This window comes from Oncorhynchus kisutch, linkage group LG21 (assembly GCF_002021735.2).
Source record: "Oncorhynchus kisutch isolate 150728-3 linkage group LG21, Okis_V2, whole genome shotgun sequence".
NCBI classification, from domain to species: domain Eukaryota; kingdom Metazoa; phylum Chordata; class Actinopteri; order Salmoniformes; family Salmonidae; genus Oncorhynchus; species Oncorhynchus kisutch.
In genome coordinates this window covers 28521318-28548359 of record NC_034194.2, presented here as the reverse complement: position 1 = coordinate 28548359, position 27042 = coordinate 28521318, and the positions used below count along the sequence as shown (strand labels likewise).

At 43.2% G+C, this 27042-nt stretch overlaps 1 protein-coding gene across 8 annotated transcripts in view; it reads left to right on the top strand.

The window, feature by feature from the left end:
- LOC109866319 (kelch-like protein 29) overlaps positions 1–27042 on the top strand; it is a 385773-nt gene that overhangs the window by 249826 nt on the left and 108905 nt on the right. For 5 of the 8 annotated variants that reach the window (XM_031800806.1, XM_031800805.1, XM_020454929.2 and 2 more), the window contains one exon: positions 15606–16139. In XM_031800806.1, coding sequence (XP_031656666.1) covers positions 15606–16139 — 534 coding nt within the window. Of the gene's footprint in view, positions 1–14343; positions 14447–14527; positions 14622–15326; positions 15450–15605; positions 16140–27042 lie in introns of those variants that run through there. The other 3 variants (XM_031800809.1, XM_031800812.1, XM_031800811.1) reach the window with 3 other exon arrangements.

The following is a 27042-nucleotide window of genomic DNA, read 5'->3' as shown; positions in this document are numbered from 1 at the left end:
CAGTTCGACAGATAAAACGACACAGAGTTACACATGGAGTAAAAACAAACATACAGTCAATAATGCAGTATAAACAAGTCTATATACAATGTGAGGTGAGAAGGGAGGTAAAGGCAAAAAAGGCCATGATGGCAAAGTAAATACAATATAGCAAGTAAAATACTGGAATGGTAGTTTTGCAATGGAAGAATGTGCAAAGTAGAAATAAAAAATAATGGGGTGCAAAGGAGCAAAATAAATAAATAAATTAAAATTAAATACAGTTGGGAAAGAGGTAGTTGTTTGGGCTAAATTATAGGTGGGCTATGTACAGGTGCAGTAATCTGTGAGCTGCTCTGACAGTTGGTGCTTAAAGCTAGTGAGGGAGATAAGTGTTTCCAGTTTCAGAGATTTTTGTAGTTCGTTCCAGTCATTGGCAGCAGAGAACTGGAAGGAGAGGCGGCCAAAGAAAGAATTGGTTTTGGGGGTGACTAGAGAGATATACCTGCTGGAGCGTGTGCTACAGGTGGGAGATGCTATGGTGACCAGCGAGCTGAGATAAGGGGGGACTTTACCTAGCAGGGTCTTGTAGATGACATGGAGCCAGTGGGTTTGGCGACGAGTATGAAGCGAGGGCCAGCCAACGAGAGCGTACAGGTCGCAATGGTGGGTAGTATATGGGGCTTTGGTGATAAAACGGATTGCACTGTGATAGACTGCATCCAATTTGTTGAGTAGGGTATTGGAGGCTATTTTGTAAATGACATCGCCAAAGTCGAGGATTGGTAGGATGGTCAGTTTTACAAGGGTATGTTTGGCAGCATGAGTGAAGGATGCTTTGTTGCGAAATAGGAAGCCAATTCTAGATTTAACTTTGGATTGGAGATGTTTGATATGGGTCTGGAAGGAGAGTTTACAGTCTAACCAGACACTTAAGTATTTGTAGTTGTCCACGTATTCTAAGTCAGAGCCGTCCAGAGTAGTGATGTTGGACAGGCGGGTAGGTGCTGGTAGCGATCGGTTGAAGAGCATGCATTTAGTTTTACTTGTATTTAAGAGCAATTGGAGGCCACGGAAGGAGAGTTGTATGTACGGCAGGACCAAATCAGAGAGATAGGTAGATAGGTAGGAGCAAGCCCATGTAATGCTTTGTAGATTAGCAGTAAAACCTTGAAATCAGCCCTCTCCTTGACAGGAAGCCAGTGTAGGGAGGCTAGCACTGTAATATGATACATCTAGTCAGGATTCTAGCAGCCGTATTTAGCACTAACTGAAGTTTATTTAGTGCTTTATCTGGGTAGCCGGAAAGTAGAGCATTGCAGTAGTCTAACCTAGAAGTGACAAAAGCATGGATGAATTTTTCTGCATTTTTGAACAGAAAGTTTCTGATTTTTGCAATGTTACGTAGATGGAAAAAAAGCTGTCCTTAAAACAGTCTTGATATGTTCTTCAAAAGAGAGATCAGGGTCCAGATTAACGCCGAGGTCCTTCAGTTTTATTTGAGACGACTGTACAACCATTAAGATTGATTGTCAGATTCAACAGAAGATCTCTTTGTTTCTTGGGACCTAGAACAAGCATCTCCTGTTTTGTCCGAGTTTAAAAGTATAAAGTTTGCAGCCATCCACTTCCTTATGTCTGAAACACATGCTTCTAGCGAGGGCAATTTTGGGGCTTCACCATGTTTCATTGAAATGTACAGCTGTGTGTCAACCGCATAGCAGTGAAATAGCCTCACGATATCTCTCAATATTGGCCACCATTTAATTGGATATTTGAGTGATATAAAAATTTGTGTACTATACCTGACAAGTATGAGTGGTTTAGGTTAATTTCACATCCTTCGTGGGCTCTGCCTTTCAAGCAGCAGAAGGGGGACAGTAGGTCCGACTTACAACTTTACCAGGATGAGGATTTTGCCGATGTCAAGCTCTGTCCAAAAGCCTAATTTCTGAGGCAAGCTAAATGACACGATGTTTGCTTAGCAAGCTAGCTAGCTACATACCAAATGGATAGGCTACGCTCACGTATCTGAAATTGCATTATCAATTGATGTTTACTGATCATCGAAAGCATGGGGTTACTTGTTGTATAATTCTGATAGAGCTAAATGTGTAATCAGAATTGTGAAATTACTTTTTATTTAATTTATTTTATTTCACCTTTTATTTAACCAGGTAGGCTAGTTGAGAACAAGTTCTCATTAACAACTGCGACCTGGCCAAGACAAAGCAAAGGAATTGGCTTTGGGGGTAACCAGTGAAATATACCTGCTGGAGGTGGGTGCTGCTATGGTGACCAGTGAACTAAGAAGGCGGGACTTTACCTAGCGAGGACTTGTAGAAGACCTGTAGCCAGTGGGTTTGGCAATGAGTATGAAGTGAGTGCCAGCCAACGAGAGAGTACAGGTCGCAATGGTGGGTAGTATATGGGGCTTTGGTGACAAAACGGATGGCATTGTGATAGACTGCATCCAATTTGTTGAGTAGAGTGTTGGAGGCTATTTTGTAAATGACATCGCCGAAGTCGAGGATCGATAGGATAGTCAGTTTTACGAGGGTATGTTTGGCAGCATGAGTGAAGGATGCTTTGTTGCGAAATAGGAAGCCGATTTCTAGATTACATTTTCGATTGGAGATGCTTAATGTGGGTCTGGAAGGAGAGTTTACAGTTTAACCAGACACCTAGGTATTTGTAGTGGTCCACATATTCTAGGTCAGAACTGTCCAGAGTAGTGATGCTGGACGTGCGGGCAGGTGCGGGCAGCGATCGGTTGAAGAGCATGCATTTAGTTTTACTTGCATTTATGAGTAGTTGGATGCCACGGAAGGAGAGTTGTAATGGCATTGAAGCTCGTCTTGAGGTTAGTTAGCGCAGTGTCCAAAGAAGGGCCAGATGTATACAGAATGGTGTCGTCACCCCCATAGACTGCCAGAGGTCCGGACAACATTGTACTCTATCAGAGAAGTAGTTGGTGAACCAGGCGAGGCAGTAATTTGAGAAACCAAGGCTGTTGAGTCTGCCGATAAGAATGTGGTGATTGACAGAGTCGAAAGCCTTGGCCAGGTCGATGAATACGGCTGCACAGTATTGTCTCTTATCGATGACCGTTATGATATCGTTTAGGACCTTGAGCGTGGCTGAGGTGCACCCATGACCAGCTCGGAAGCCAGATTGCAAAGAGGAGAAGGTATGTTGGGATTAGAAGTGGTCGGTGATCTGTTTGTTAATTAACCTCTCTGGGATATGTGGGACGGTAGCGTCCCACCTCGCCAACAGCCAGTGAAAATGCAGGGCGCCAAATTCAAAACAACAGAAATCCCATAATTCAAATTCCTCAAATATACAAGTATTTTACACCATTTTAAAGATAAACTTGTTGTAAATCCAGCCACAGTGTCCGATTTCAAAAAGGTTTTACGACGAAAGCACACCAAACAATTATGTTAGGTCAGTACCTCGTCACAGAGAAACACAGCCATTTTTCCAGCCCAAGAGAGGAGTCACAAAGCAGAAATAGAGATAAAATGAATCACTAACCTTTGATGATCTTCATCAGATGACATTCATAGGACTTCACGTTACACAATACATGTATGTTTTGTTCGATAAAGTTCATATTTATATCCAAAAATCTCAGTTTACATTGGCGCGTTATGTTCAGTAGTTCCAAAACATTCGGTGATTTTGCAGAGAGCCACATCAATTTACAGAAATACTCATAATAAAAGATACAAGTGTAATGCATGGAATTTTAGATCCACTTCTCCTTAATGCAACCGCGGTGTCAGATTTTTAAAAAACTTTACGGAAAAAGCACACCATTCAATAATACAGCGCTCAGACAACAAAACAAGCCAAACCGATACCCGCCATGTTGTGGAGTCAACAGAAGTCAGAAATAGCATTATAAATATTCACTTTGATCTTCATCAGAATGCACTCCCAGGAATCCCAGTTCCACAATAAATGTTTGTTTTGTTCGATAAAGTCCATTTATGTCCAAATACCTCCTTTTTGTTCGCATTTAGTACACAATCCAAACTCGCGAGGCGCGGGCAAGTCCAGGCGAAAAGTCATATTACAGTTCGTAGAAACATGTCAAACGAAGTATAGAATCAATCTTTAGAATGTTTTTATCATAAATCTTCAATGTTTCAACCGGAGAATTCCTTTGTCTGTAGAAATGCAATGGAAGGCAGCTAACTCTCATGTGAGCGCGCGTTATCAGCTCATGGCACTCTGCCAGACCCCTGACTCAATCAGCTCTCATTCCCCCCTCCTTCACAGTAGAAGCCTCAACAACGTTCTAAAGACTGTTGACATCTAGTGGAAGCCTTACACTGAATCCAAACCGGCTGCGCGCGTGCGCTATCGTGCATACATTTATTTTGCCCCCCCCACACCAAACGCGTTCATGACACGCAGGTTAAAATGTCAAACAAACTCTGAACCAATGACATTAACTTGGGGACAGGTTGAAAAACATTAAACATGTATGGCAATTTAGCTAGTTAGCTTGCACCTGCTAGCTAACGTTAATTTGTCCTATTTACCTAGCTTGCACTTGCTAGCTAATTTGTCCTGGGATATAAACATTGAGTTGTTATTTTACCTGAAATGCACAAGGACCTCTACTCCGACAATTAATCCACACATAAAACAGATAACCGAATCGTTTCTAGTCATCTTTCCTCCTTCGTGGGTATAACCAATGAGGAGATGGCACGTGGGTACCTGCTTCTATAAACCAATGAGGAGATGGGAGAGGCAGGACTTGCAGTGCGATCTGCGTCAGAAATAGGAATGAGTTCTATTTTAGCCCTTGGCAATACAGACGCTCGTTGGCGCGCGCACAATAATTGATTAACAAGGATTTCAAAATTTGCGACGTGTCCGGTCTGGTCAGCATGTTAAGAAGTGCAATATGACCCCATAGACACTGTATATTCGATAGGTAATGACTTGAAAAACTACAAACCTCAGCTTTCCCACTTCCTGGCTGGATTTTTTTCTCTGGTTTTTCCCTGCCATATGAGTTCTGTTATACTCACAGACATCATTCAAACAGTTTTAGAAACTTCAGAGTTTTCTATCCAAATCTACTAATATTATGCATATATTAGCAACTGGTCCTGAGTAGCAGGCAGTTTACTCTGGGCACCTTATTCGTCCAAGCTACTCAATATTGTCCCCCAGTCCCAAAGAAGATTTAACTTGGCTTTCGAAGACCTTAGAAAGGCAGGGTAGGATAGATATAGGTCTGTAGCAGTTTGGTTCTAGAGTGTCTCCCCCTTTGAAGAGGGGGATGACCGCGGCAGCTTTCCAATCTTTGGGGATCTCAGACAATATGAAAGAGGTTGAACAGGCTAGCAATAGGGGTTGCAACAATTTTGGCAGATCATTTTAGAAAGAGAGGGTCCAGATTGTCTAACCCGGCTGATTTGTAGGGTTCCAGATTTTGAAGTTATTTCAGAACATCAGCTATCTAGATTTGCGTGAAGGAGATGGAGAGGCTTGGGCGAGTTGCTGTGGGGGGTACAGGGCAGGTGACCGGGGTAGGGGTAGCCAGGTGGAAAGCATGGCCAGCCATAGAAAAATGCTTATTGAAAATTTAAAAAGTATCGCTATTTATCGGTGGTGACCGTGTTTCCTAGCCTCAGTGCAGTGGGCCCAGCTGGGAGGAGGTGCTCTTATTCTCCATGGACTTTAGTGTCCCAGAATTTTTTTGAGTTTGTGCTACAGGATACAAATTTCTCTTTGAAAAAGCTAGTCTTAGCTTTCCTAACTGCTTGTATGTATTGGTTCCTGACTTCCCTGAAAAGTTTCATATCACAGGGACTATTTGATGCTAATACAATACACCACAGGATGTTTTTGTGCTGGTCGAGGGCAGTCAGGTTTGGAGTGAACCAAGGGCTATATCTGTTCCTGGTTCAATTTTTTTTGAATGCGGCATTCAAAAAATGTAGAACCAGGAACAGATATAGCCCTTGGTGAGGAAGGCACTTTTTAAAGAATAACCAGGCATTTTCTACTGATGGGATGAGGTCAATATCCTTCCAGGATATCCGGGCCAGGTCGATTAGAAAGGCCTGCTCGCTTAAGTGTTTTAGGGAGCGTTTGACAGTGATGAGGGGTGGTCGTTTGACCACAGACCCATTACTGATATAGGCAATGAGGCAGTGATCGCTGAGATCTTGGTTGAAGACCTCCGAGGTGTATTTGGAGGGCAAGTTGGTTAGGATGATATCTATGAGTGTGGAATGTTTACGGATTTGGGGTTGTACCTGGTATGTTCATTGATCATTTGTGTGAGATTGAGGGCATCAAGCTTAGATTTTAGGATGGCCGGTGTATTCAGCATGTCCCAGTTTAGGTCACCTAGCAGCACGAGCACTGAAGATGGATGGGGGGCAATCAATTCACATATGGTGTCCAGGGCACAGCTGGGGGCAGAGGGTGGTCTATAGCATGCGTAAACGGTGAGAGACTTGTTTCTGGAAAGGTGGATTTTTAGAAGTAGAAGCTCGAATTGTTTTGGCACAGACCTGGATAGTATGACAGAACTCTGCAGGCTCTCTCTGCAGTAGATTGCAACTCCGCCCCCTTTGCAGTTCTATCTTGTTGGAAAATGTTGTAGTTGGGATGGAAATTTCAGGGTTTTTGGTGGTCTTCCTAAGCCAGGATTCAAACACGGCTAGGACATTGGGGTTGGCAGAGTGTGCTAAGCCAGTGAATAAAGCAATCTTGGGGAGGAGGCTTCTAATCTTAACATGCATGAAACCATTGCTTTTATGGTTGCAGAAGTCAACAAATGAGAGTGCCTGGGGAATAGGTGTAGTACTGGGGGCCTGAGTTAACCTCTTCATCACCAGAGGAAGAGTTGGATAAGGGTACGGCTGAAGGTTATGAGAACTGGTTGTCTAGTGCATTCAGAGATTTAAAGGAACAGGTTTCTGGGTGTCCTAGAATAGATTCAAGGCATAATGTACAGACAAAGGTATGGTAGGATGTGAATACAGTGGAGGTAAACCTAGGCATAGAGTGACGATGAGAGAGAGATTGTCTCTAGAAACATAATTTAAACCAGGTGATGTCACTGCATGTGTGGGATGTGGAACTGAAGGGTTAGCTAAGGCATATTGAGCAGGGCTAGATGCTCTACAGTGAAATAAGACAATAATCACTAACCAGAACAGCAATGGACAAGGCATATTGACGGGCCGGGGCTAGCAAGCTAGCAGAAAGGCCTTAGAGGGACATCGCGATGGAAGAAGTCTGTTGTAGCCTCCTCTTTCGGTTCCGTCGGCAGACCAGCCGTGATGGATTAGTAGGGTTCCGTGTAGTAAAGGTGCCCAGTCCAATTGGCAAAATAGTTATCGTGGCCCAAGAAATTGTCCGACTGCTCTTTGAGAGTTGAAGATGATAAAACCAAATAGTGACCACATTTATTTAACAATCCCGTGAAAACGACACAGTTGTCAATATTTTTAGCGGAGCTGGTGGTCTCCCAGCAGTCAAATTGAATGCTCTGCACCGTATTGTGACTTTTGATTGATAACAAACTATAGGCTACCAGCCGTGCACGCAGTGGATTAGGGAACTGTCCGTTATTTGTGTGGTGCTAAAACGTATTTATCTCCCCCACATGAGAATACATTGCCAAGTGTTCGTGTGCTTTCCCTGGCTAGCCTAGCTCATGCAGAAATGCCTAACCCAGGAAATAAAAAGAGAGGTTTTGAAATAGGCCAACACCATCGTGGAATCAGGTGCTGCGTAAATTAAATCCCTGGTTTGGTTTGGAAGGATTTTGTAGTCATTGTGGACAAGGACAACAACCCCTTAGATGGATACACAGCCAGCAAAAAGTGCGTGCAGGTATTTATTTACGATTTGGCTAATTCAGTTTATCATTTAGTAATGACTTTAATTCATACTTTTGGTAATTTAGACCAGTGGTATTCAAAGTGGGAATACACAAATGTTATTGAGAAATTATTTGAAAAATACAATTTTACTGAGTAAATGTAAGTATTGGTCCTCTTAATTTTGATAAGAGACAAATGTAATGAATTGAATGTTATTTGATTTTTAAAATATACATTTACCAAATTACTATTATTTTTTTAAATCGAGTCGTTTGGCTTGGGGTCGCCGGAAATTGGGTCCTCAGGAATTTTGCCCCCCCAAAAATGTGGTCCCTACTGAAAAAGTTTTCTTACCACTGATATACCATATGCAGGCCAAAATGTTTGAGTTGCCTATAGGCTATCAAATCAAATTTTATTTGTCACATACACATGGTTAGCAGATGTTAATGCGAGTGTAGCGAAATGCTTGTGCTTCTAGTTCTGACAATGCAGTAATAACCAACAAGTAATCTAACAATTCCAAAACTACTGTCTTACACTTGTGTGTATAAGGGGATAAAGAATATGTACATAAAGATATATGAATGAGTGATGGTACAGAGCGGCATAGGCAAGATACAGTAGATGGTATCGAGTACAGTATATACATATGAGATGAGTATGTAAACAAAGTGGCATAGTTAAAGTGGCTAGTGATACATGTATTACATAAAGATGCAGTAGATGATAGAGTACAGTATATACGTATACATATGAGATGAATAATGTAGGGTATGTAAACATTATATTAGGTAGCATTGTTTAAAGTGGCTAGTGATATATTTTACATAATTTCCCATCAATTCGCATTATTAAAGTGGCTGGAGTTGAGTCAGTGTGTTGACAGCAGCCACTCAATGTTAGTGGTGGCTGTTTAACAGTCTGATGGCCTTGAGATAAGCTGTTTTTCAGTCTCTCGGTCCCAGCTTTGATGCACCTGTACTGACCTCGCCTTCTGGATGATAGCGGGGTGAACAGGCAGTGGCTCGGGTGGTTGTTGTCCATGATGATCTTTATGGCCTTCCTGTGACATCGGGTGGTGTAGGTGTCCTGGAGGGCAGGTAGTTTGCCCCCGGTGATGCGTTGTGCAGACCTCACTACCCTCTGGAGAGCCTTACGGTTGTGGGCGGAGCAGTTGCCGTACCAGGCGGTGATACAGCCCGCCAGGATGCTCTCGATTGTGCATCTGTAGAAGTTTGTGAGTGCTTTTGGTGACAAGCCAAATTTCTTCAGCCTCCTGAGGTTGAAGAGGCGCTGCTGCGCCTTCTTCACGATGCTGTCTGTGTGGGTGGACCAATTCAGTTGGTCTGTGATGTGTATGCCGAGGAACTTAAAACCTGCTACCCTCTCCACTACTGTTCCATCGATGTGGATAGGGGGGTGTTCCCTCTGCTGTTTCCTGAAGTCCACAATCATCTCCTTAGTTTTGTTGACGTTGAGTGTGAGGTTATTTTCCTGACACCACACTCCGAGGGCCCTCACCTCCTCCCTGTAGGCCGTCTCGTCGTTGTTGGTAATCATGCCTACCACTGTTGTCGTCCGCAAACTTGATGATTGAGTTGGAGGCGTGCGTGGCCACGCAGTTGTGGGTGAACAGGGAGTACAGGAGAGGGCTCAGAACGCACCCTTGTGGGGCCCCAGTGTTGAGGATCAGCGGGGTGGAGATGTTGTTGCCTACCCTCACCACCTGGGGGTGGCCCATCAGGAAGTCCAGTACCCAGTTGCACAGGGTGGGGTCGAGACCCAGGGTCTCGAGCTTGATGACGAGCTTGGAGGGTACTATGGTGTTAAATGTCGAGCTGTAGTCGATGAACAGCATTCTCACATAGGTATTCCTCTTGTCCAGATGGGTTAGGGCAGTGTTCAGTGTGGTTGAGATTGCATCGTCTGTGGACCTATTTGGGCGGTAAGCAAATTGGAGTGGGTCTAGGGTGTCAGTTAGGGTGGAGGTGATATGGTCCTTGACTAGTCTCTCAAAGCACTTCATGATGACGGAAGTGAGTGCTACGGGGCGGTGGTATATATTCGATTCTGGTAATTATTTAAGTTTCAATTCGATTATTATGGTGGCAGGTAGGCTAGTGGCTAAGAGCGTTGGGCCAGTAACCGAAAGATCGCTGGTTCGAATCCCCTAGCCGGCAAGTTGGTAAATCTGCCGTTCTGCGGTTGAGCAAGGCAGTTAACTCCAAGCAACAATTTCTCCCCGGGCGCCAATGACGTCGATTAAAGGCAGCCCCCGCACATCTTTGATTCAGAGGGGTTGGGTTAAATGCAGAAGACACATTTTGGTTGAATGCATTCAGTTATGCAACTGGCTAGGTTTTCCGTTTCCCATATCTAAACAATATTGAATGTAATGGTTTTGTTATGTCTGCTATAGATTTTTATTAGATTTTTATTAGGTAAGGCTAATTAGCAGAGCGATTTGTAAACATTTTAAGACATTGTTCTCAATTCATGGCATGGTTTTCCTTTATCCAAATGTTGAATAGACATGCAGCCCAATTAATTCACGCAGGGAGGGGAATAGTAGCCTACTGCTCAGGGAGGGGAATAGTAGCCTTCCGCTCAGGGAGGGGAATAGTAGCCTTCCGCTCAGGGAGGGGAATAGTAGCCTACCGCTCAGGGAGGGGAATAGTAGCCTACCGCTCAGGGAGGGGAATAGTAGCCTACCGCTCAGGGAGGGGAATAGTAGCCTACCGCTCAGGGAGGGGAATAGTAGCCTACCGCTCAGGGAGGGGAATAGTAGCCTACCGCTCAGGGAGGGGAATAGTAGCCTACCGCTCAGGGAGGGGAATAGTAGCCTACCGCTCAGGGAGGGGAATAGTAGCCTACCGCTCAGGGAGGGGAATAGTAGCCTACCGCTCAGGGAGGGGAATAGTAGCCTACCGCTCAGGGAGGGGAATAGTAGCCTACCGCTCAGGGAGGGGAATAGTAGCCTACCGCTCAGGGAGGGGAATAGTAGCCTACCGCTCAGGGAGGGGAATAGTAGCCTTCCTCCCAGGGAGGGGAATAGTAGCCTTCCTCCCAGGGAGGGGAATAGTAGCCTTCCTCCCAGGGAGGGGAATAGTAGCCTTCCTCCCAGGGAGGGGAATAGTAGCCTTCCTCCCAGGGAGGGGAATAGTAGCCTTCCTCCCAGGGAGGGGAATAGTAGCCTTCCTCCCAGGGAGGGGAATAGTAGCCTTCCTCCCAGGGAGGGGAATAGTAGCCTTCCTCCCAGGGAGGGGAATAGTAGCCTTCCTCCCAGGGAGGGGAATAGTAGCCTTCCTCCCAGGGAGGGGAATAGTAGCCTTCCTCCCAGGGAGGGGAATAGTAGCCTTCCTCCCAGGGAGGGGAATAGTAGCCTTCCTCCCAGGGAGGGGAATAGTAGCCTTCCTCCCAGGGAGGGGAATAGTAGCCTTCCTCCCAGGGAGGGGAATAGTAGCCTTCCTCCCAGGGAGGGGAATAGTAGCCTTCCTCCCAGGGAGGGGAATAGCAGCCTTCCTCCCAGGGCGGGGAATAGCAGCCTTCCTCCCAGGGCGGGGAATAGCAGCCTTCCTCCCAGGGAGGGGAATAGCAGCCTTCCTCCCAGGGAGGGGAATAGCAGCCTTCCTCCCAGGGAGGGGTATAGCAGCCTTCCTCCCAGGGAGGGGAATAGCAGCCTTCCTCCCAGGGAGGGGAATAGCAGCCTTCCTCCCAGGGAGGGGAATAGCAGCCTTCCTCCCAGGGAGGGGAATAGCAGCCTTCCTCCCAGGGAGGGGAATAGCAGCCTTCCTCCCAGGGAGGGGAATAGCAGCCTTCCTCCCAGGGAGGGGAATAGCAGCCTTCCTCCCAGGGAGGGGAATAGCAGCCTTCCTCCCAGGGAGGGGAATAGCAGCCTTCCTCCCAGGGAGGGGAATAGCAGCCTTCCTCCCAGGGAGGGGAATAGCAGCCTTCCTCCCAGGGAGGGGAATAGCAGCCTTCCTCCCAGGGAGGGGAATAGTAGCTAATCTGGAGTCATATAAACAATTAAATACATTGTAATTTGGCGGGTAATGTATCGGCTTTCAGAAGCAATTCTATGAGGGTGGGTCGGGTTGTGGAGAAAAATCTGTCCTGATGTCGGATATTAGTAGGGGTTCAGAATTGATGTGGTCGGCGTGGGGGGTGATTGGCTCCAAAAAACGGACCCCGTGTTAGACTCTAGGTAGAACATACTGATGGGCTCCATGACTCACTATAAATACATACACTTAGCTACATGGTAAACACCACTCATGACTGATATTTTTTCTGTAGGTGTGACACAATATATGGTCAGTTTTGTTTATTTTGTGTTTTAGATTTTTAAGAAATTGTTTGAGCCATAATTTGTATTACTTTTATTAATTATTGTGGTCATGTGGTTTGGCAAGAAGAATGCCCCTCTTCCCACAGGTGTTATTACTACCACTGAGGGTTTAGAGCTTGAGGTAGTCACCTCATACAAGTACTTGGGAGTAATGGCTAGACGGTGCACTGTCCTTCTCTCAGCACATATCAAAGCTGCAGGCTAAAGTTAAATCTAGACTTGGTTTCCTCTATCGTAATTGCGCCTCTTTCACACCAGCTGCCAAACTAACCCTGATTCAGACGACCATGCTACCCATGCTAGATTACGGAGACATAATTTATAGATTTATTTGATTTATTTCACCTTTATTTAACCAGGTAGGCTAGTTGAGAACAAGTTCTCATTTACAACTGCGACCTGACCAAGATAAAGCATAGCAGTGTGAACAGACAACAACACAGTTACACATGGGTAAACAATAAACACTGGAGTGATAAATGGTCAGATGGTCATGTGCAGGTAGAGATACTGGTGTGCAAAAGAGCAGAAAAGTAAATAAATAAAAACAGTATGGGGATGAGGTAGGTAAATTGGGTGGGCTATTTACCGATGGACTATGTACAGCTGCAGCGATCAGTTAGCTGCTCAGATAGCAGATGCTTAAAGTTGGTGAGGGAGATAAAGTCTCCAACTTCAACGATTTTTGCAATTCGTTCCAGTCACAGGCAGCAGAGAACTGGAAGGAAAGGCGGCCAAATGAGGTGTTGGCTTTAGGGATGATCAGTGAGATACACCTGCTGGAGCGCATGCTACGGGTGGGTGTTGCCATCGTGACCAGTGAACTGACATAAGGCGGAGCTTTATCTAGCATGGACTTGTAGATGACCTGGAGCCAGTGGGTCTGGTGACGAATATGTAGCGAGGGCCAGCCGACTACAGCATACAGGTTGCAGTGGTGGGTGGTATAGTTTAGTAACAAAACGGATGGCACTGTGATAAACTGCATCCAGTTTGCTGAGTAGAGTATTGGAAGCTATTTTGTAGATGACTTCGCCGAAGTCGAGGATCGGTAGGATAGTCAGTTTTACTAGGGTAGATCAGCAGGTAAGGGTGCTCTTGAGTGGTTAGATGTTCTTTACCATTTGGCCATCAGATTAGCCACCAATGCTCTTTATAGGACACATCACTGCAATCTATGCTCCTCTGTAAACTGGTCATCTCTGTATACCTGTTGCAAGACCTACTGGTTGATGCTTATTTGTAAAAACCCTCTTAGGTCTCACTTCCCCCTATCTGAGATATCGACTGCAGCCCTCATTCTCCACATACAACACCCGATCTGCCAGTCACATTCTGTTAAAGGTCTCCAAAACGCACACATCCCTGGGTCGCTCCTCTTTTCAGTTCGCTGCAGCAAGCGACTGGAACGGGCTGCAACAAACACTCAAACTGGACAGTTATCTCAATCTCTTCATTCAAAGACTCAATCATGGACACCCTTACTGACATTTGTGGCTGCTTTGTATGATGTATTGTTGTCTCTACCTTCTTGACCTTTGTGCTGTTGACTTTGCCCAATAATGTTTGTACCATGTTTTTGTGCTGCTACCATGTTGTTGTGTTGCTACCATTCTGTGTTGTCATGTGTTGCTGCCTTGTTATGTTGTTGTCTTAGGTCTCTTTATGTAGTGTTGTGTCTCTCTTGTTGTGATGTGTGTTTTGTCCTACATTTATTTATTTAAATCCCAGGCCCCGTCCCCACAAGGAGGCTTTTTGCCTTTTGGTAGGCTGTCATTGTAACTGACTTGCCTAGTTAAAATTTTTATTTATTTATTGGATTCCTCCAGGTTTATGCATTAATATGCACTGAAGTGTATTGGTGTCACTATCTAGATGGAGTCAGCAGATCTGTTGGTTGGTGGCCTTTACATTGGGCGGTATCGCATTAGTGAAAACCAAGACTGTTCTCAGGGCAGTTGCCGATTTCGACTGGCAGAAGTGACGTTTCGTAGCATGTTAGGATAATTAACGTGGCAGGTTATGATAATTAGGTTAAAGTTAGGTAAAATGCTAAATTTGTCCACGACGCGACTCGAACATACAGTATCTCGCTATAACCAGGCCTGCCCTAAGAACAGTTTTGGTTTCCACTAATGCGATGCTGTTTAAACTGGTGATGGTGACCTCACTTCCTCAATCGAAGGAAGTTTTCCTGAAAAACCAGCCTACTTCCCGTTGTCTCAAAGTGTATCCTGTTTTACAGGTGTGTAATGTATAACTATACACAATATACGTCGACATAGTACGATAACATGTTTCGCTAACTATTTAATGGGTTGTGTGATGATTAAGGTGCATTTTTGAGTTTGTCGAAGCTAGAAAATGCTAGCCAAGTATCCCCATTGACAATGGAATTGTCAGTAATGGAGCCACGCTAGGTGTGTAATCGTTAGTTCAAACAGTTGCAAAACGCAAAACGAGAGTTTATATTGGAAAATGCAGGTAGCTAGATCCATTTTCGTTTCGTTTAAGAAACGTTTTGCAACAGATTCGGCGTTATGAATACGCCCATGACATGATGCAAATCTAAACAAAATGGCGTCGCGGACTTTTCTAAATTGTAAATATACAGTACATTTTTAAACTCCGGGTTACTTTATTTTGTTCATCCAAGCCTCAGGTTATATACTTATGTTGCACAATTGAATCATTCTAGTTTAGATGTTTTAGTAATTTATTTATTTTCCGTAATATAATGCTTCGAAAGTTAGCTAGCTAGCCTCATGCTGGGCGCTAGTTTAGCCCTAGCCTATAATATATGCGTCGATGTAGCTACGTACTTGTATTGGTTTAACTGGTAGTTTAAGCACTGCTAGCGGGAGTCATTGTTGTCAATTGTGTAGCATTGGGTAACGTTTATGTTTACACTGCTACAGTGGTGAGCCTGTTTGTGTCGGACAAACAAGCACACGATTAGATGGTTATACATTCTAGATAGCATACCCTTTGCGCTATTTGTAAGTGATTAGTATTTATTTTCGCACATATATTAATTAGAAATATCTATATGTACTGTTAGACAACCATAGTATATATTTTTAATGTAACTGTTTTTATATAGTTAATGAGAACTGATTTAATATTTTTCAACAAAGCAATTGTAATGAACCAGATAGTTGACCCTTTTGGGGAAACACGTTTATTAAATTCGATTTAAGAGGACTTTACCTGAAACCAGCCAACTTTTACTTGTCTCTGCGTTACAGGTACATGTATTTGTTTTCCTGGTCTCATTCATGGAACCTGGAACATTAGCCCACTCTGTACAGTCTGACATTTGTTGAGCTAGCTAAAAGGATACTTGTTATTAGTTAATGTAATAATAATCAAAACTCTTTCTGCTCTATCCCCCCTCTCTCTAGGTCCTACGTGGGCACCTCCAGTAGTAACAGTGACCCAATCCAGTCTCCTTCCCCACTCCTATTCCCTCCGCCCCCCTTCCTTCAGCCACAGTGTCACTGTCCAGTCGCCCATCATAGGTGTGACCCCCTCCATCCAATCCCCCATGCCCCCCCACCCCCACCCACTAATGACAGCCCACTTCCAGCTACCCCCACACTCCACCTCACACCAACCCCCCCCCATGGTTCTCAACATGCCACCCTACCCCTTGGCCCAGCCCCCTGTCGCCTCCTTGCCCCTTTCCTCCACCTCAGGGGGTCCGGGTGGGACACACCCCAACCAACACAACCAAAATGTGATGGGGAACGGTCATCTGATGCCGCACCCCCTCATACAGCCCCCCGTCCTGCCTCTGACCAATGGGCAGTTGGTGCCGCCGCTTCCGTCTACTCTAGTAGCCTATCAGGATGATCCTAGAGGGCCCAACGGGCTGCAGATGCTGAGGACTGTGGGAATGGGGAAGTACGAGTTCACAGACCCGGGACATCCTAAAGGTAAGACAGACCCACTCTGACTGGGCAAGCATGCAGACACACACACACACACACACACACCAAAGGTAAGATGGGCCCTCTCCACATGGGTAAGCACAGAACCCTTGCTTCTGTATTTTGGTTTATGCACTTTATTTTCCACTTAATTAGTTCAGGTTTTATCAGCGTAGAACCCATCTTTTTTTCTTGGCAGAGTGTTTGTACAGGGAACCGCTTCTCTGGGTAGAGTGGTTTGTACGGGGAACCGCTTCGCTGGGTAGAGAGTGGTTTGTACGGGGAACAGCTTCTCTGGGTAGAGAGAGGTTTGTACAGGGAACCGCTTCTCTGGGTAGAGTGGTTTGTACGGGGAACCGCTTCGCTGGGTAGAGAGTGGTTTGTACGGGGTACAGCTTCTCTGGGTAGAGAGTGGTTTGTACGGGGTACAGCTTCTCTGGGTAGAGAGTGGTTTGTACGGGGTACAGCTTCTCTGGGTAGAGAGTGGTTTGTACGGGGTACAGCTTCTCTGGGTAGAGAGTGGTTTGTACGGGGTACCGCTTCTCTGGGTAGAGAGTGGTTTGTACGGGGTACCGCTTCTCTGGGTAGAGAGTGGTTTGTACGGGGAACCGCTTCGCTGGGTAGAGAGTGGTTTGTACGGGGAACCGCTTCTCTGGGTAGAGAGTGGTTTGTACGGGGAACCGCTTCTCTGGGTAGAGAGTGGTTTGTACGGGGAACCGCTTCTCTAGTTTGTGTTGCCAGAATGTCTGTAAACAACACTACAAACACAGTTAACACTACCTATTTGGAAACGGTGCCAGATCTCTACAAAGCTGCACCAAGGTCACGGAATGTACACACACACACAAACTATTATGTTGCTTTAATTTTGCGGCGAGGGGCGCAGCATGGCGAGTGGCGCGGTCTCTGCTGCGTCTCAAAGCTGTACATGTATGTTAACCTTGGAGGTTGTGATGCAGGGCCAGAGACAGATGTACTAAATTCTCTGACCAATTTTCACATTTAATGAAGCTTTTTATTTTCCACTACTCATTAGATTTAGTTTCTCTCTCGTTTTCGCACTATATCAATAAAACGTGAGCAAATGAGTTTCCACATTGATGTAGAAAGCAGTTGTGCCGGTTGGTTCGGACACATTTTAAATGAGACACCAGCTGGTATGGAAACAAACATTTGTCCAGCAGCAGAGCTAGTTAATTTCTGTTGCATCTCCTGTCTCCTTAGATGCTGTCTGGTTTTTGTAATTGGATAAAGGGATGTTTGAGCTGCCATTAAGGTTAACTCACCACTTTTCTGCGATATCCACCATTTTGATCTCAATAAATAATTCACGTGAATCGTGACGATCCGTAAAACGCAGTGTATCACCCTTTGAGTGATGTGTGCTTCATCGAATATCACGTGTCACTGCTATGAACAGCCAGGCGCATCCCCTAACCAGCCGTTAGCCAAATCAGCTACTTCTCTCTGTCCGTTCTTTCTGTGCATTCTCCATAAGTTTAAAATGTTATTTAGCCGTGATGGTGAGCTAGGGTGTGGGGGGTTGGTGTGTGAGGGAAATAGGATGTGTGGGACAGGGAGTAAATTCGTGAGGGAGGGAGAGTGAAGCTGTATGTAAAGTTGTCTGAAAGGTATGCTAAAGATGGTTTCATTTAGACCTAGTGTGTTGTCCCCTTACTGCATCAATGAAATTGCAGATCATTATGTATTTATATTCCTTATTACATTCCTTCTGCCCAATCACAGGTATGGATGTGAGTAAATCTGATTATTTTCTGCAGTAGCCTTTTTGATCGTACAGTAAAAAGTGCAGTGTTAGATTTTTTTATTTTACCTTTACCAGTTAAGAACAAATTCTTATTTTCAATGACGGCTTAGGAACAGTGGGTTAACTGCCTGTTCAGGGGCAGAACGACAGATTTGTACCTTGTCAGCTCGGGGATTTGAACTTGCAACCTTCCGGTTACTAGCCCAATGCTCTAACCACTAGGCTACCCTGCCGTTTCCCCTATGTTAATTTAGCATTTAGGCGTGCCACCGCTGCTAAATAGTTGTCGGCACTCCCAAAAATGACTACTTTCAGTATTTTATATCTTTAAACAAGATCACAAAAAAATAAAAAGTAGACAGTCAGGGAGAATCTAAAATTCAAAAAATGTCATGGCATGAGGCCCCCATTGATTTTGAGTTTCTCAGATAGCATAAGAACATGGCATAAGCCATGGCAAAATGTGCAGAATTGCAGGAAATTAGCTTTAAAACACATTACCTTTTTATTTCCCAGTCCCATCACAAAAAAGTATAGAACTGCAAGAAACTAACATTTTCTCTCCGCCCCATGGTGAAATGTATAGAGTTGCAGGGAACTAGCTTTAAAACGGCAACATTTTGTCATTGTGGAAAGAGAGTGCTCGGTACTGTGATACTTGGCTTGGTATCACATCGTTAGTGAAAATGTAGGTATGGTGACTAGAGGTCGACCGATTTTTCAACGCTGATACCGATTATTGGAGGACCAAAAAAAGCGGATACCAATTAATCAGGCCGATATTTATTTATTTATTTTATTTATTTATTTGTAATAATGATAATTACAACAATACTAAATGAACTTATTTTAACTTAATATACATTAATACTTAATAAAATCAATTTAGCCTCAAATAAATAATGAAACATGTTCAATTTGGATTAAATAATGCAAAAACAAAGTGTTGGAGAAGAAAGAAAGTGCAATATGTGCCATGTAAGAAAGCTATCGTTTTAAGTTCCTTGCTCAGAACATGAACATAGGAAAGCTGGTGGTTCCTTTTAACATGAGTCTTCAATATTCCCAGTTAAGAAGTTTTAGGTTGTAGTTATTATAGGAATTATAGGACTATTTCTCTCTACCATTTGTATTTCATTAACCTTTGACTATTGGATGTTCTTATAGGCACTTTAGTATTGCCAATGTAACAGTATAGCTTCCGTCCCTCTCCTCGCTCCTACCTGGGCTCGAACCAGGAACACAACGATAACAGCCACCCTCGAAGCAGCGTTACCCAAGCAGAGCAGGGGAAACAACCACTCCAAGTCCCAGAGCGAGTGACGTTTGAAACGCTGTTAGCACGCACCCTGCTAACTAGCTAGCCATTTCACATCGGTTACACCAGCCTAATCTCGGGAGTTGATAGGCTTGAAGTCATAAACAGCTGTTGGCAAACGCATGAAAGTGCTGTTAGAATGAATGCTTACGAGCCTGCTGCTGCCTACCATCGCTCAGTCAGACTGCTCTATCAAATCATAGACTTAGTTATAACATGATAACACACACAAATACAAGCCGTAGGTCATTAATATGGCCGAATCCGGAAACTATCATCTCAAACAATACGTTTATTTTTTCAGTGAAATATGGAACTGTTCGGTATTTTATCTAATGAGTGGCATCCATAAGTCTAAATATTGCTCTTACGTTGCACAACCTTCAATGTTATGTCATAATTATGTAAAATTCTGGCAAATTAGGGAGCCCAAACTGTTGCATATACCCTGACTCTGCGTGCAATGAACGCAAGAGAAGTGACACAATTTCACCTGGTTAATATTGCCTGCTAACCTGGATTTCTATAAGCGAAATATGCAGGTTTAAAAATATATACTTCTGTGTATTGATTTAAGGCATTGATGTTTATGGTTAGCTACACATTGGAGCAACGATACGCACCACATCGATTGTATGCAACGCAGGACACGCTAGATAAACTAGTAATATCATCAACCATGTGTAGTTAAGTAGTGATTATGATTGATTGTTTTTTATAAGATGAGTTTAATGCTAGCTAGCAACTTACCTTTGCCTGTTACGTGAATGCAGTAAGCCGTCTCCTCGTGGAGTGAAATGTAATCAGGTGGTTAGAGCGTTGGACTCGTTAACTGTAAGGTTGCAAAATTGAATCCCCCGAGCTGACGAGGTAAAAATCTGTCGTTCTGCCCCTGAACGAGGCAGTTAACCCAACGTTCCTAGGCAGTCATTGAAAATAAGAATGTGTTCTTAACTGACTTGCCTAGTTAAATAAAGATTAAATAAAGGTGTAAAAAAATATACAAAAATAAGCCAAACCCGTGCCTCCCAAAAAAAAGATTTCCGATTGTTATGAAAACTTGAAATTGGCCCTAATTAATCGGCCATTACGATTAATCGGTCAACCTCTAATGGTGACACTCATTCTGAAAATAGGCACATTTTCTTGCAGTTTACACAGATTTCTCACGTTTCTGTGCAAAAATGTTTGCTCACCTTTTTGGGCCATAATCAGTTTGCATCCCTGTGGGATACATTGTTGCTACGTTGTAATTTATACTCTTGTATTTTAGTACAATAGCCAAAGCAAGTGATAATTGCTTACTTCACAACACATAACCATAGTTTATTAGCCTTCTATTTAGAGGTACTATAAAAGTAGCTACATATTCTATTTTGTAAACAAGCAGTAGGGCTCTGCATAGAACCTTGAGACGCGATGAGATGGATTGCATTCCATTAAATATTCAGCAGTAGAAATCACATACAGATGTCGTTGCAGTAGTAAGGTCACAGCAATAGCTGTGCCATTCAGATCAGTAGCAGGTGTCAAAACAAATGATTTATATATACACTAGATGGCTGATAGGGGGTGCTATGCTGATTATGGTATCTATATTGTTTTTTTCCACCTTTTATTTTATTACACCTTAATGCATACTCTTAAATTATATTATGTGAGAACACATATATTGACAAATCACAACAAAAAATCTTATACATTTAATTTTGAGATTATATATGTTACTGTCCCCACTACAACAAAACTACTTAAATATGTACAATTTTGTCCTTGAAACATTTAAAATACTGTAGAATTCCATTCATTCCTACGGAGGACTGATCCTACTGGGGAGTGCCAATATGGCCGACTGGTGGCTTCCAAGCCCCTCAAAGGCCAATACATAGAATCAGCAATCCAGGATTTATATAAATCATTTGTCAAAACAGAGCTGTGTGTTCTTGAAAACCTTGTTCACATGAACAAACACTTGGTGCTCATTTGGCAACATTGTCTTGATTCTCTTATTAAGTCTTCTCTGAACGGTTGAGAAAGCTTCTTGATGGTAAGAACACCTTGCTGCCGTGACTGTCAACCAATCGGCAACCACCCATCCGGCTGCCATGCAGTACAGGGTCCGCTTTACGTTTTCATTTTTTTCATCGCATCCTGCTGCTGTCTCTGTCTCTCTCCAGTCCAATCAATGATTGCATGCTGTAGTGCTGTGACAAGGTGGTGAGGAGGCTAGTTAAGGCTAGGACCTTCTCTAAGCACAGATTCAGATCTTTTTTCATAACTTTAATGCTTGTGGTTAGGATTGGGGGAGTAATCTGATTTTTAGATCTGTGGTGAGGGGAAACTTATATGTTGAGCTATGATATACTGTAGAGAAGCGAGCTGACACACACACACTTACTTGACTGGCAGATATGGATGTCTTTGCTTAAAAAATGTAATGAATTGTCGGCTTGACTCTGACTTAAATGGTTTATCGGTTAAGTAATGTTTTAGAGCCCACTTTGGCACAGGCTTCAGCAAAACTCTTAGTGTGCCCTTCTGTGTGTAGTGAGAACTTGGATATTGAGGCAGTCTTTGTAAGGTTGGAGGATTTTTACATTGTAAGAGTGCCTCAAATTCACTGTTAAGTAGGCTGAGAGTAGGCTAATTTGAATGGCTCTCATTGGACTCTAAACACTAAGTGTTGGTGGGATTATTGTTAATTCAAAATGAATTAACAATTGAACAACAATTGAATGAACAATTATGAATAATTATTGTTAATTCAAAATGGCTTTACGCCAAGCGTCCCAGAGAAAATGCAGAGCGCCAAATTCAAATAAATTCCTATAAAAATCCAGCTTTCATGAAATCACATATGTAAGAGACCAAATTAAAGCTACGTGTTGTGAATCCAGCCAACATGTCAAATTTCAAAAGTATTTTCGGCGAAAGCAAACGATGCTATTATCTGAGGATAGCACCTCCGTAAACAAAGACGGAAACCATATTTCAACCCTGCAAAAGCGACACAAAACGCAGAAATAAAAATATAAATCATGCCTTACCTTTGACGAGCTTCTATTGGCACTCCAATATGTCCCATAAACATTGCAAATGGTCCTTTTGTTCGATTAATTCTGTCCATATATATTTTGCGCGTTTGTCCAGAAAAACACCGGTTCCAACTTGCTCAACGTGACTACAAAATATCTCAAAAGTTACCTGTAAACTTTGCAAAAACATTTCAAACTACTTTTGTAATACAACTTTAGGTATTTTTCAAAGTAAATAATCGATAAAATTGAAGACGGGATGATCTGTGTTCAATACAGAAAGAAAACAACCTGAAGCATGCTTTCAGGTCATGCGCCTCTATCAAACAGTACACATGAAGTGACCCTCGTTCAAGATGGCCGTACTTCTTCATTACACAAAGGAAAAACCTCAACCAATTTCTAAAGACTGTTGACATCCAGTGGAAGTGGTAAGAACGGCAAGCAAGTCCCTTAGAAATCTGGATTCCCAATGAAAACACATTGAAAAGAGTGACAAAAAAAAAAACTGAATGGTTTGTCCTCGGGGTTTCGCCTGCTACATAAGTTCTGTTATACTCAGACATGATTCAAACAGTTTTAGAAACTTCTGAGTTTTCTATCCAAATCTACTAATCATATGCATATGTTATCTTCTGGGGATGAGTAGCAGGCATTTGAATTTGGGCATGCTTTTCATCAAATTCCGAATGCTGCCCTCTATCCTGGAGAAGTTAAGGGACCTTCTCCTCAACTGTGAGACCTAGTCTTAATTGGCCATCTTTGTTTCACTCATTATATTTCAGTTTGAAAGAGACAAAACAAAGTCTAAAAATTATAGACACGTAAGGAGAGGGAGAACGACAGACGCATGCAGAAAGGGAGAAAAAGAACGACAGACGCATGCAGAAAGGGAGAAAAAGAACGAGACCAAAAGGGAATCCGAGGGTAACATCTTAACCTGAATCCTCCTGGTCTGTCTGGCTCGTAAGGATGACTGGCGGTTGTGTAATCCAGGCATAAGCTGATGACTGGGGTATTACCTTGCTGTCCTCCTCCTGTGCATTGAATCACCCTTCATGATGGGTCTGACTGGCAAATAGAGGTGAGGTCCTTTGCTAGCCCCAACATGCACAGCTATACAGACAGCTATACAGACAGAGTTCAGATGAATTACTAAGCACACACACTTAGGAGGCTACATCTGAACAGATACTGTACATACACACTGAGGAAAGAAGCACCCTCTGCATGGTTAGGTTTGAGTGTGCTTTATCAAATCAATTTATATAATAAGGCTGACCAGACAGTTTGATTGGATGGTGCAGAATGAGACAGTGCCATTTAACATTCATTCCAGCTGTCACAGGAAAACGAGCAATCTGGACTTAAGTCTCCCTCTCTCACTCGCTCATTCTCTTTCCCACTAATCCGTTCTTCCTTCAGATTTCCCCGGTCACACTCCTTATCGTGGCATTCCCAGCTGAAAACAGGTCATTAAAAGACTGACTTACACCACTGGCCTCAGTGGAGTGGAGGAGAGGGAGGAATGGGGGAGAGTAGGACAGCTGGTGACAGATGTAGTATAGGGAGGGTGGAGAAAGAGTAGGACATTTGGGATTGGGAAGCGTAGTACTTGGTTGAGTAGGAGAGGGAGGGAGGAGAAGAGTGGAAAGGCAGGTAGAGCACAGTGGTCTCGCCAGCTTAGCAGGAAGAGGAAGAGAACTATACTTGAACAAAAATATAAACGCAACATCTAATGTGTTGGTTTCATGAGCTGAAATGAAAGATTCCAGAAATGTTCCTTATGCACAAAGATCTTATTTCTGGCTTCAGAACAAGAATGTCAAAGCCCAGACTTGAGTCCCACTGACAATCTGTGGAAATATTTGAAGATGGCTGTACACCCCATCCAATTTAACAGATCTTGGGAAAATCTGCACTGAAGAATGGGAGAAATTCCCCAAATCCTGAAACTAACACAACCAAGACGACTCAAAGCTGTAATCGTGGCAAAAGGTGCTTTTACAAAGTATTGGCTTTGGGGGAGTGAATTTTCAATACATTTGCACACATTTCTAAACGTTATCATTTTGACATGATGGTGTATTGTGTGTAGATGAGTGAGAACCCCCCCCCCCCCCCCCCCCCCCCCCCCCCCCCATTTAATCTGTTTTAAATTCAGACTAACACAACAAAATGTGTAGTTAAGGGGTATGAATAGAATACTTTCTGAAGGACCTATAGTTGTAGTCTCTAGTATAGCAGGAAGTAGAGGAGGAGTGGAGGTCAAGTACAGTGAGGAGAAAAGCAGGTGCCAGGCAGGTAGTTTAGTGACCTCTAGCTGACGGGTAGCATAGTGGTGTCTTGTGTGTGCTGTAGCCAGTCAGACCAACTCTACCACTGGGCCCCTCTGTCTTGCTTTCGCTCAGTCTCCCTCTGTCCATCTCTCTCTCTCCCCCTTCATCCCACTCCGTCGTACTGGCCGTGTGCTGCTGCCACTGAGTGTTCTCTTGAAAGGCGTGTGTGATTAATGAATGCAGTGCAGCGTTGCTGTGCGTGGCTGCGGCGGGCGGCCGACCAGGAATCTGTCTTAATGAGCTATGCCCCGACTCTTTCTGAACTGGAGGGGGTACTGTATGGGACTCGTGGTGAGGCCTCTCTCCTTTAAAATCCTATAACGAGGGAGAAGGGGGACGAAGAGAGCGGGAGAGAGCGAGAACCCTATGTTTCTAGCCTCTCATCACTCGCTCCACTCTGGAGAGAGACAGATGAGGCAGATGAACAGCAGAAAACCATCAGTAAACTTAGAGGGGGAGAGATGAAGGGGGAAAGGAAGAACTTGTCCTCACACCACAGGCTCAGTAGTGCCTCCTGAATGGGATCATAAATGAGCCGTTTGAGTCGATATCATGAATATCTGCCCGCTGTTTGGATTCATGCACCAAGGTACTTCAGAAATATCAACCTTATTATCACCAAGGCTTATTATTCATTTGAGAGGTAGTTGGTGAACACAACAGGGTTTCTTCGTACATGAATTGTGTATTATTTGCTGGCTGTACAGGCTATTATTCTTGTGTAACTAGCAGACTATCTACAGCACATGTGCCTACCTACTGCATGTACCATGGTAATGGGAGGTCCCACTTTAAACAAAGTACAACTTATCAAGGCTTTATATAGCGTAAATAAAGACTTTACAAGCGCTACATAAATTATTAAAAAATAATCTACAAAGGGTGACCTAACAGTTCTCACTGTAGGGTGAATTGCCATATGTGACAATTCACTTTGTTTATACACCATTTGTTAAGTGACATGCTTTGATTTGTGAATCATTTATGTAGTGCTTAGGAAACCTTTATGTATGATTTTATAAATTGTGCTTTGCTTAAAGTGGGACCTAATTGAGTTATTATTCAAGGGCGTCCACGTTTTCAAACCTTTGACTTTGATCTCTGAAACTGAGTTTCCACTGAGGTCACCCAGGTTCTAGGATGACTGCAAACCAAACAGCAAAAAACTAATTTTTCCCTCAACGAAAACAACAAAACGTTGATCACTCAAGAACGTAAACACCACATCCATTTTTATAAATGTTTCTGCTACTGCTTATTCCACAGGTTTAAAAATGAAACTCTCACCCAGGCCAAAGCCAGTGCTCCTAGTACTTAACCAAGTTTTTAATTATTCCCTTATTTTCTGTACAGCTGTAAACAGACATCAAAACATTTCTCTCCATTGGTTATATACATCCTACTTAAGAGAAAGAAGGTAACCAGATACTAACCTTGATTACTCCCTTTAGGGGAACTGACCTCACCCCTCAACTCCTGACATCTCTTTTACCTAATCCACAGCTATCCATCTAGCCTCCCTATATCAACACGTCGCTCTCTTCCATCAAACACATTCCAAAGCCTTCTGGCTTGCTACAGACTCTTTCTATTCAAGGCTTCGTCTCTATCGTTTATTTAATATCTCAATGTTCAAAGTTTAGCCGATTCCAACACCAGTTAATTAAAGGTTACACGCCACACTGACAAAAAAGTTACTTTGTTGGCATTTACGTATGTCCCTATTACCAGTAAAACATAATCAAAACCTACTTCTTTCACTTACTTGCTGTGCTGTTTCATTCTCACCCAGGATTTCTATGGAATGCCGTTTGGGTCTTTGTGTGTCAAATACCACTATATGATGTGTCAAATAAGCTTGTTGACCAATCAGGACCTGCATATGACTACACCTCACATAATAATTTAACGCGTGCATACATTTTATTATGTAGTTATTATTACACATTGATAACACCATCACTCATATTTCATATGTGATATGATACCTACGCTATGATGCTGGTAAACTTGTCTCGCGCACCTACAGTGCTGGTCATTAAAAAAAAGCTAGCTAGCTCATGGATGCAAACAATGTTCTTCCAACAAAAACACAGCAAAATTACATTTTTCACTAACTATAGTTAGCTAGCTAATTATATAGCTAGGTGTTGTCTAAAATGACCATAATTTACAAGACAGTTCTTATTTGATCAATGGTGGTCGGACCCATCTATGTGAAGCTAGCCACAATAAGGACTAGCAACAATAGTGGACTTTGCGGTTAGCGTTTAAAATAAAAGTGTGTAATTGACAGTGACGCAAATTAATACAAATATTAGAATTCTGCCATAATTGAATAGATCATGGTAAACGAGGTTGGAATGTTGTATAAAATCAACAAAAGACAATCATTTGACAAATGTTGAAATCACACTGGATGTATTATACTTTAGAATTGCATTGGGGG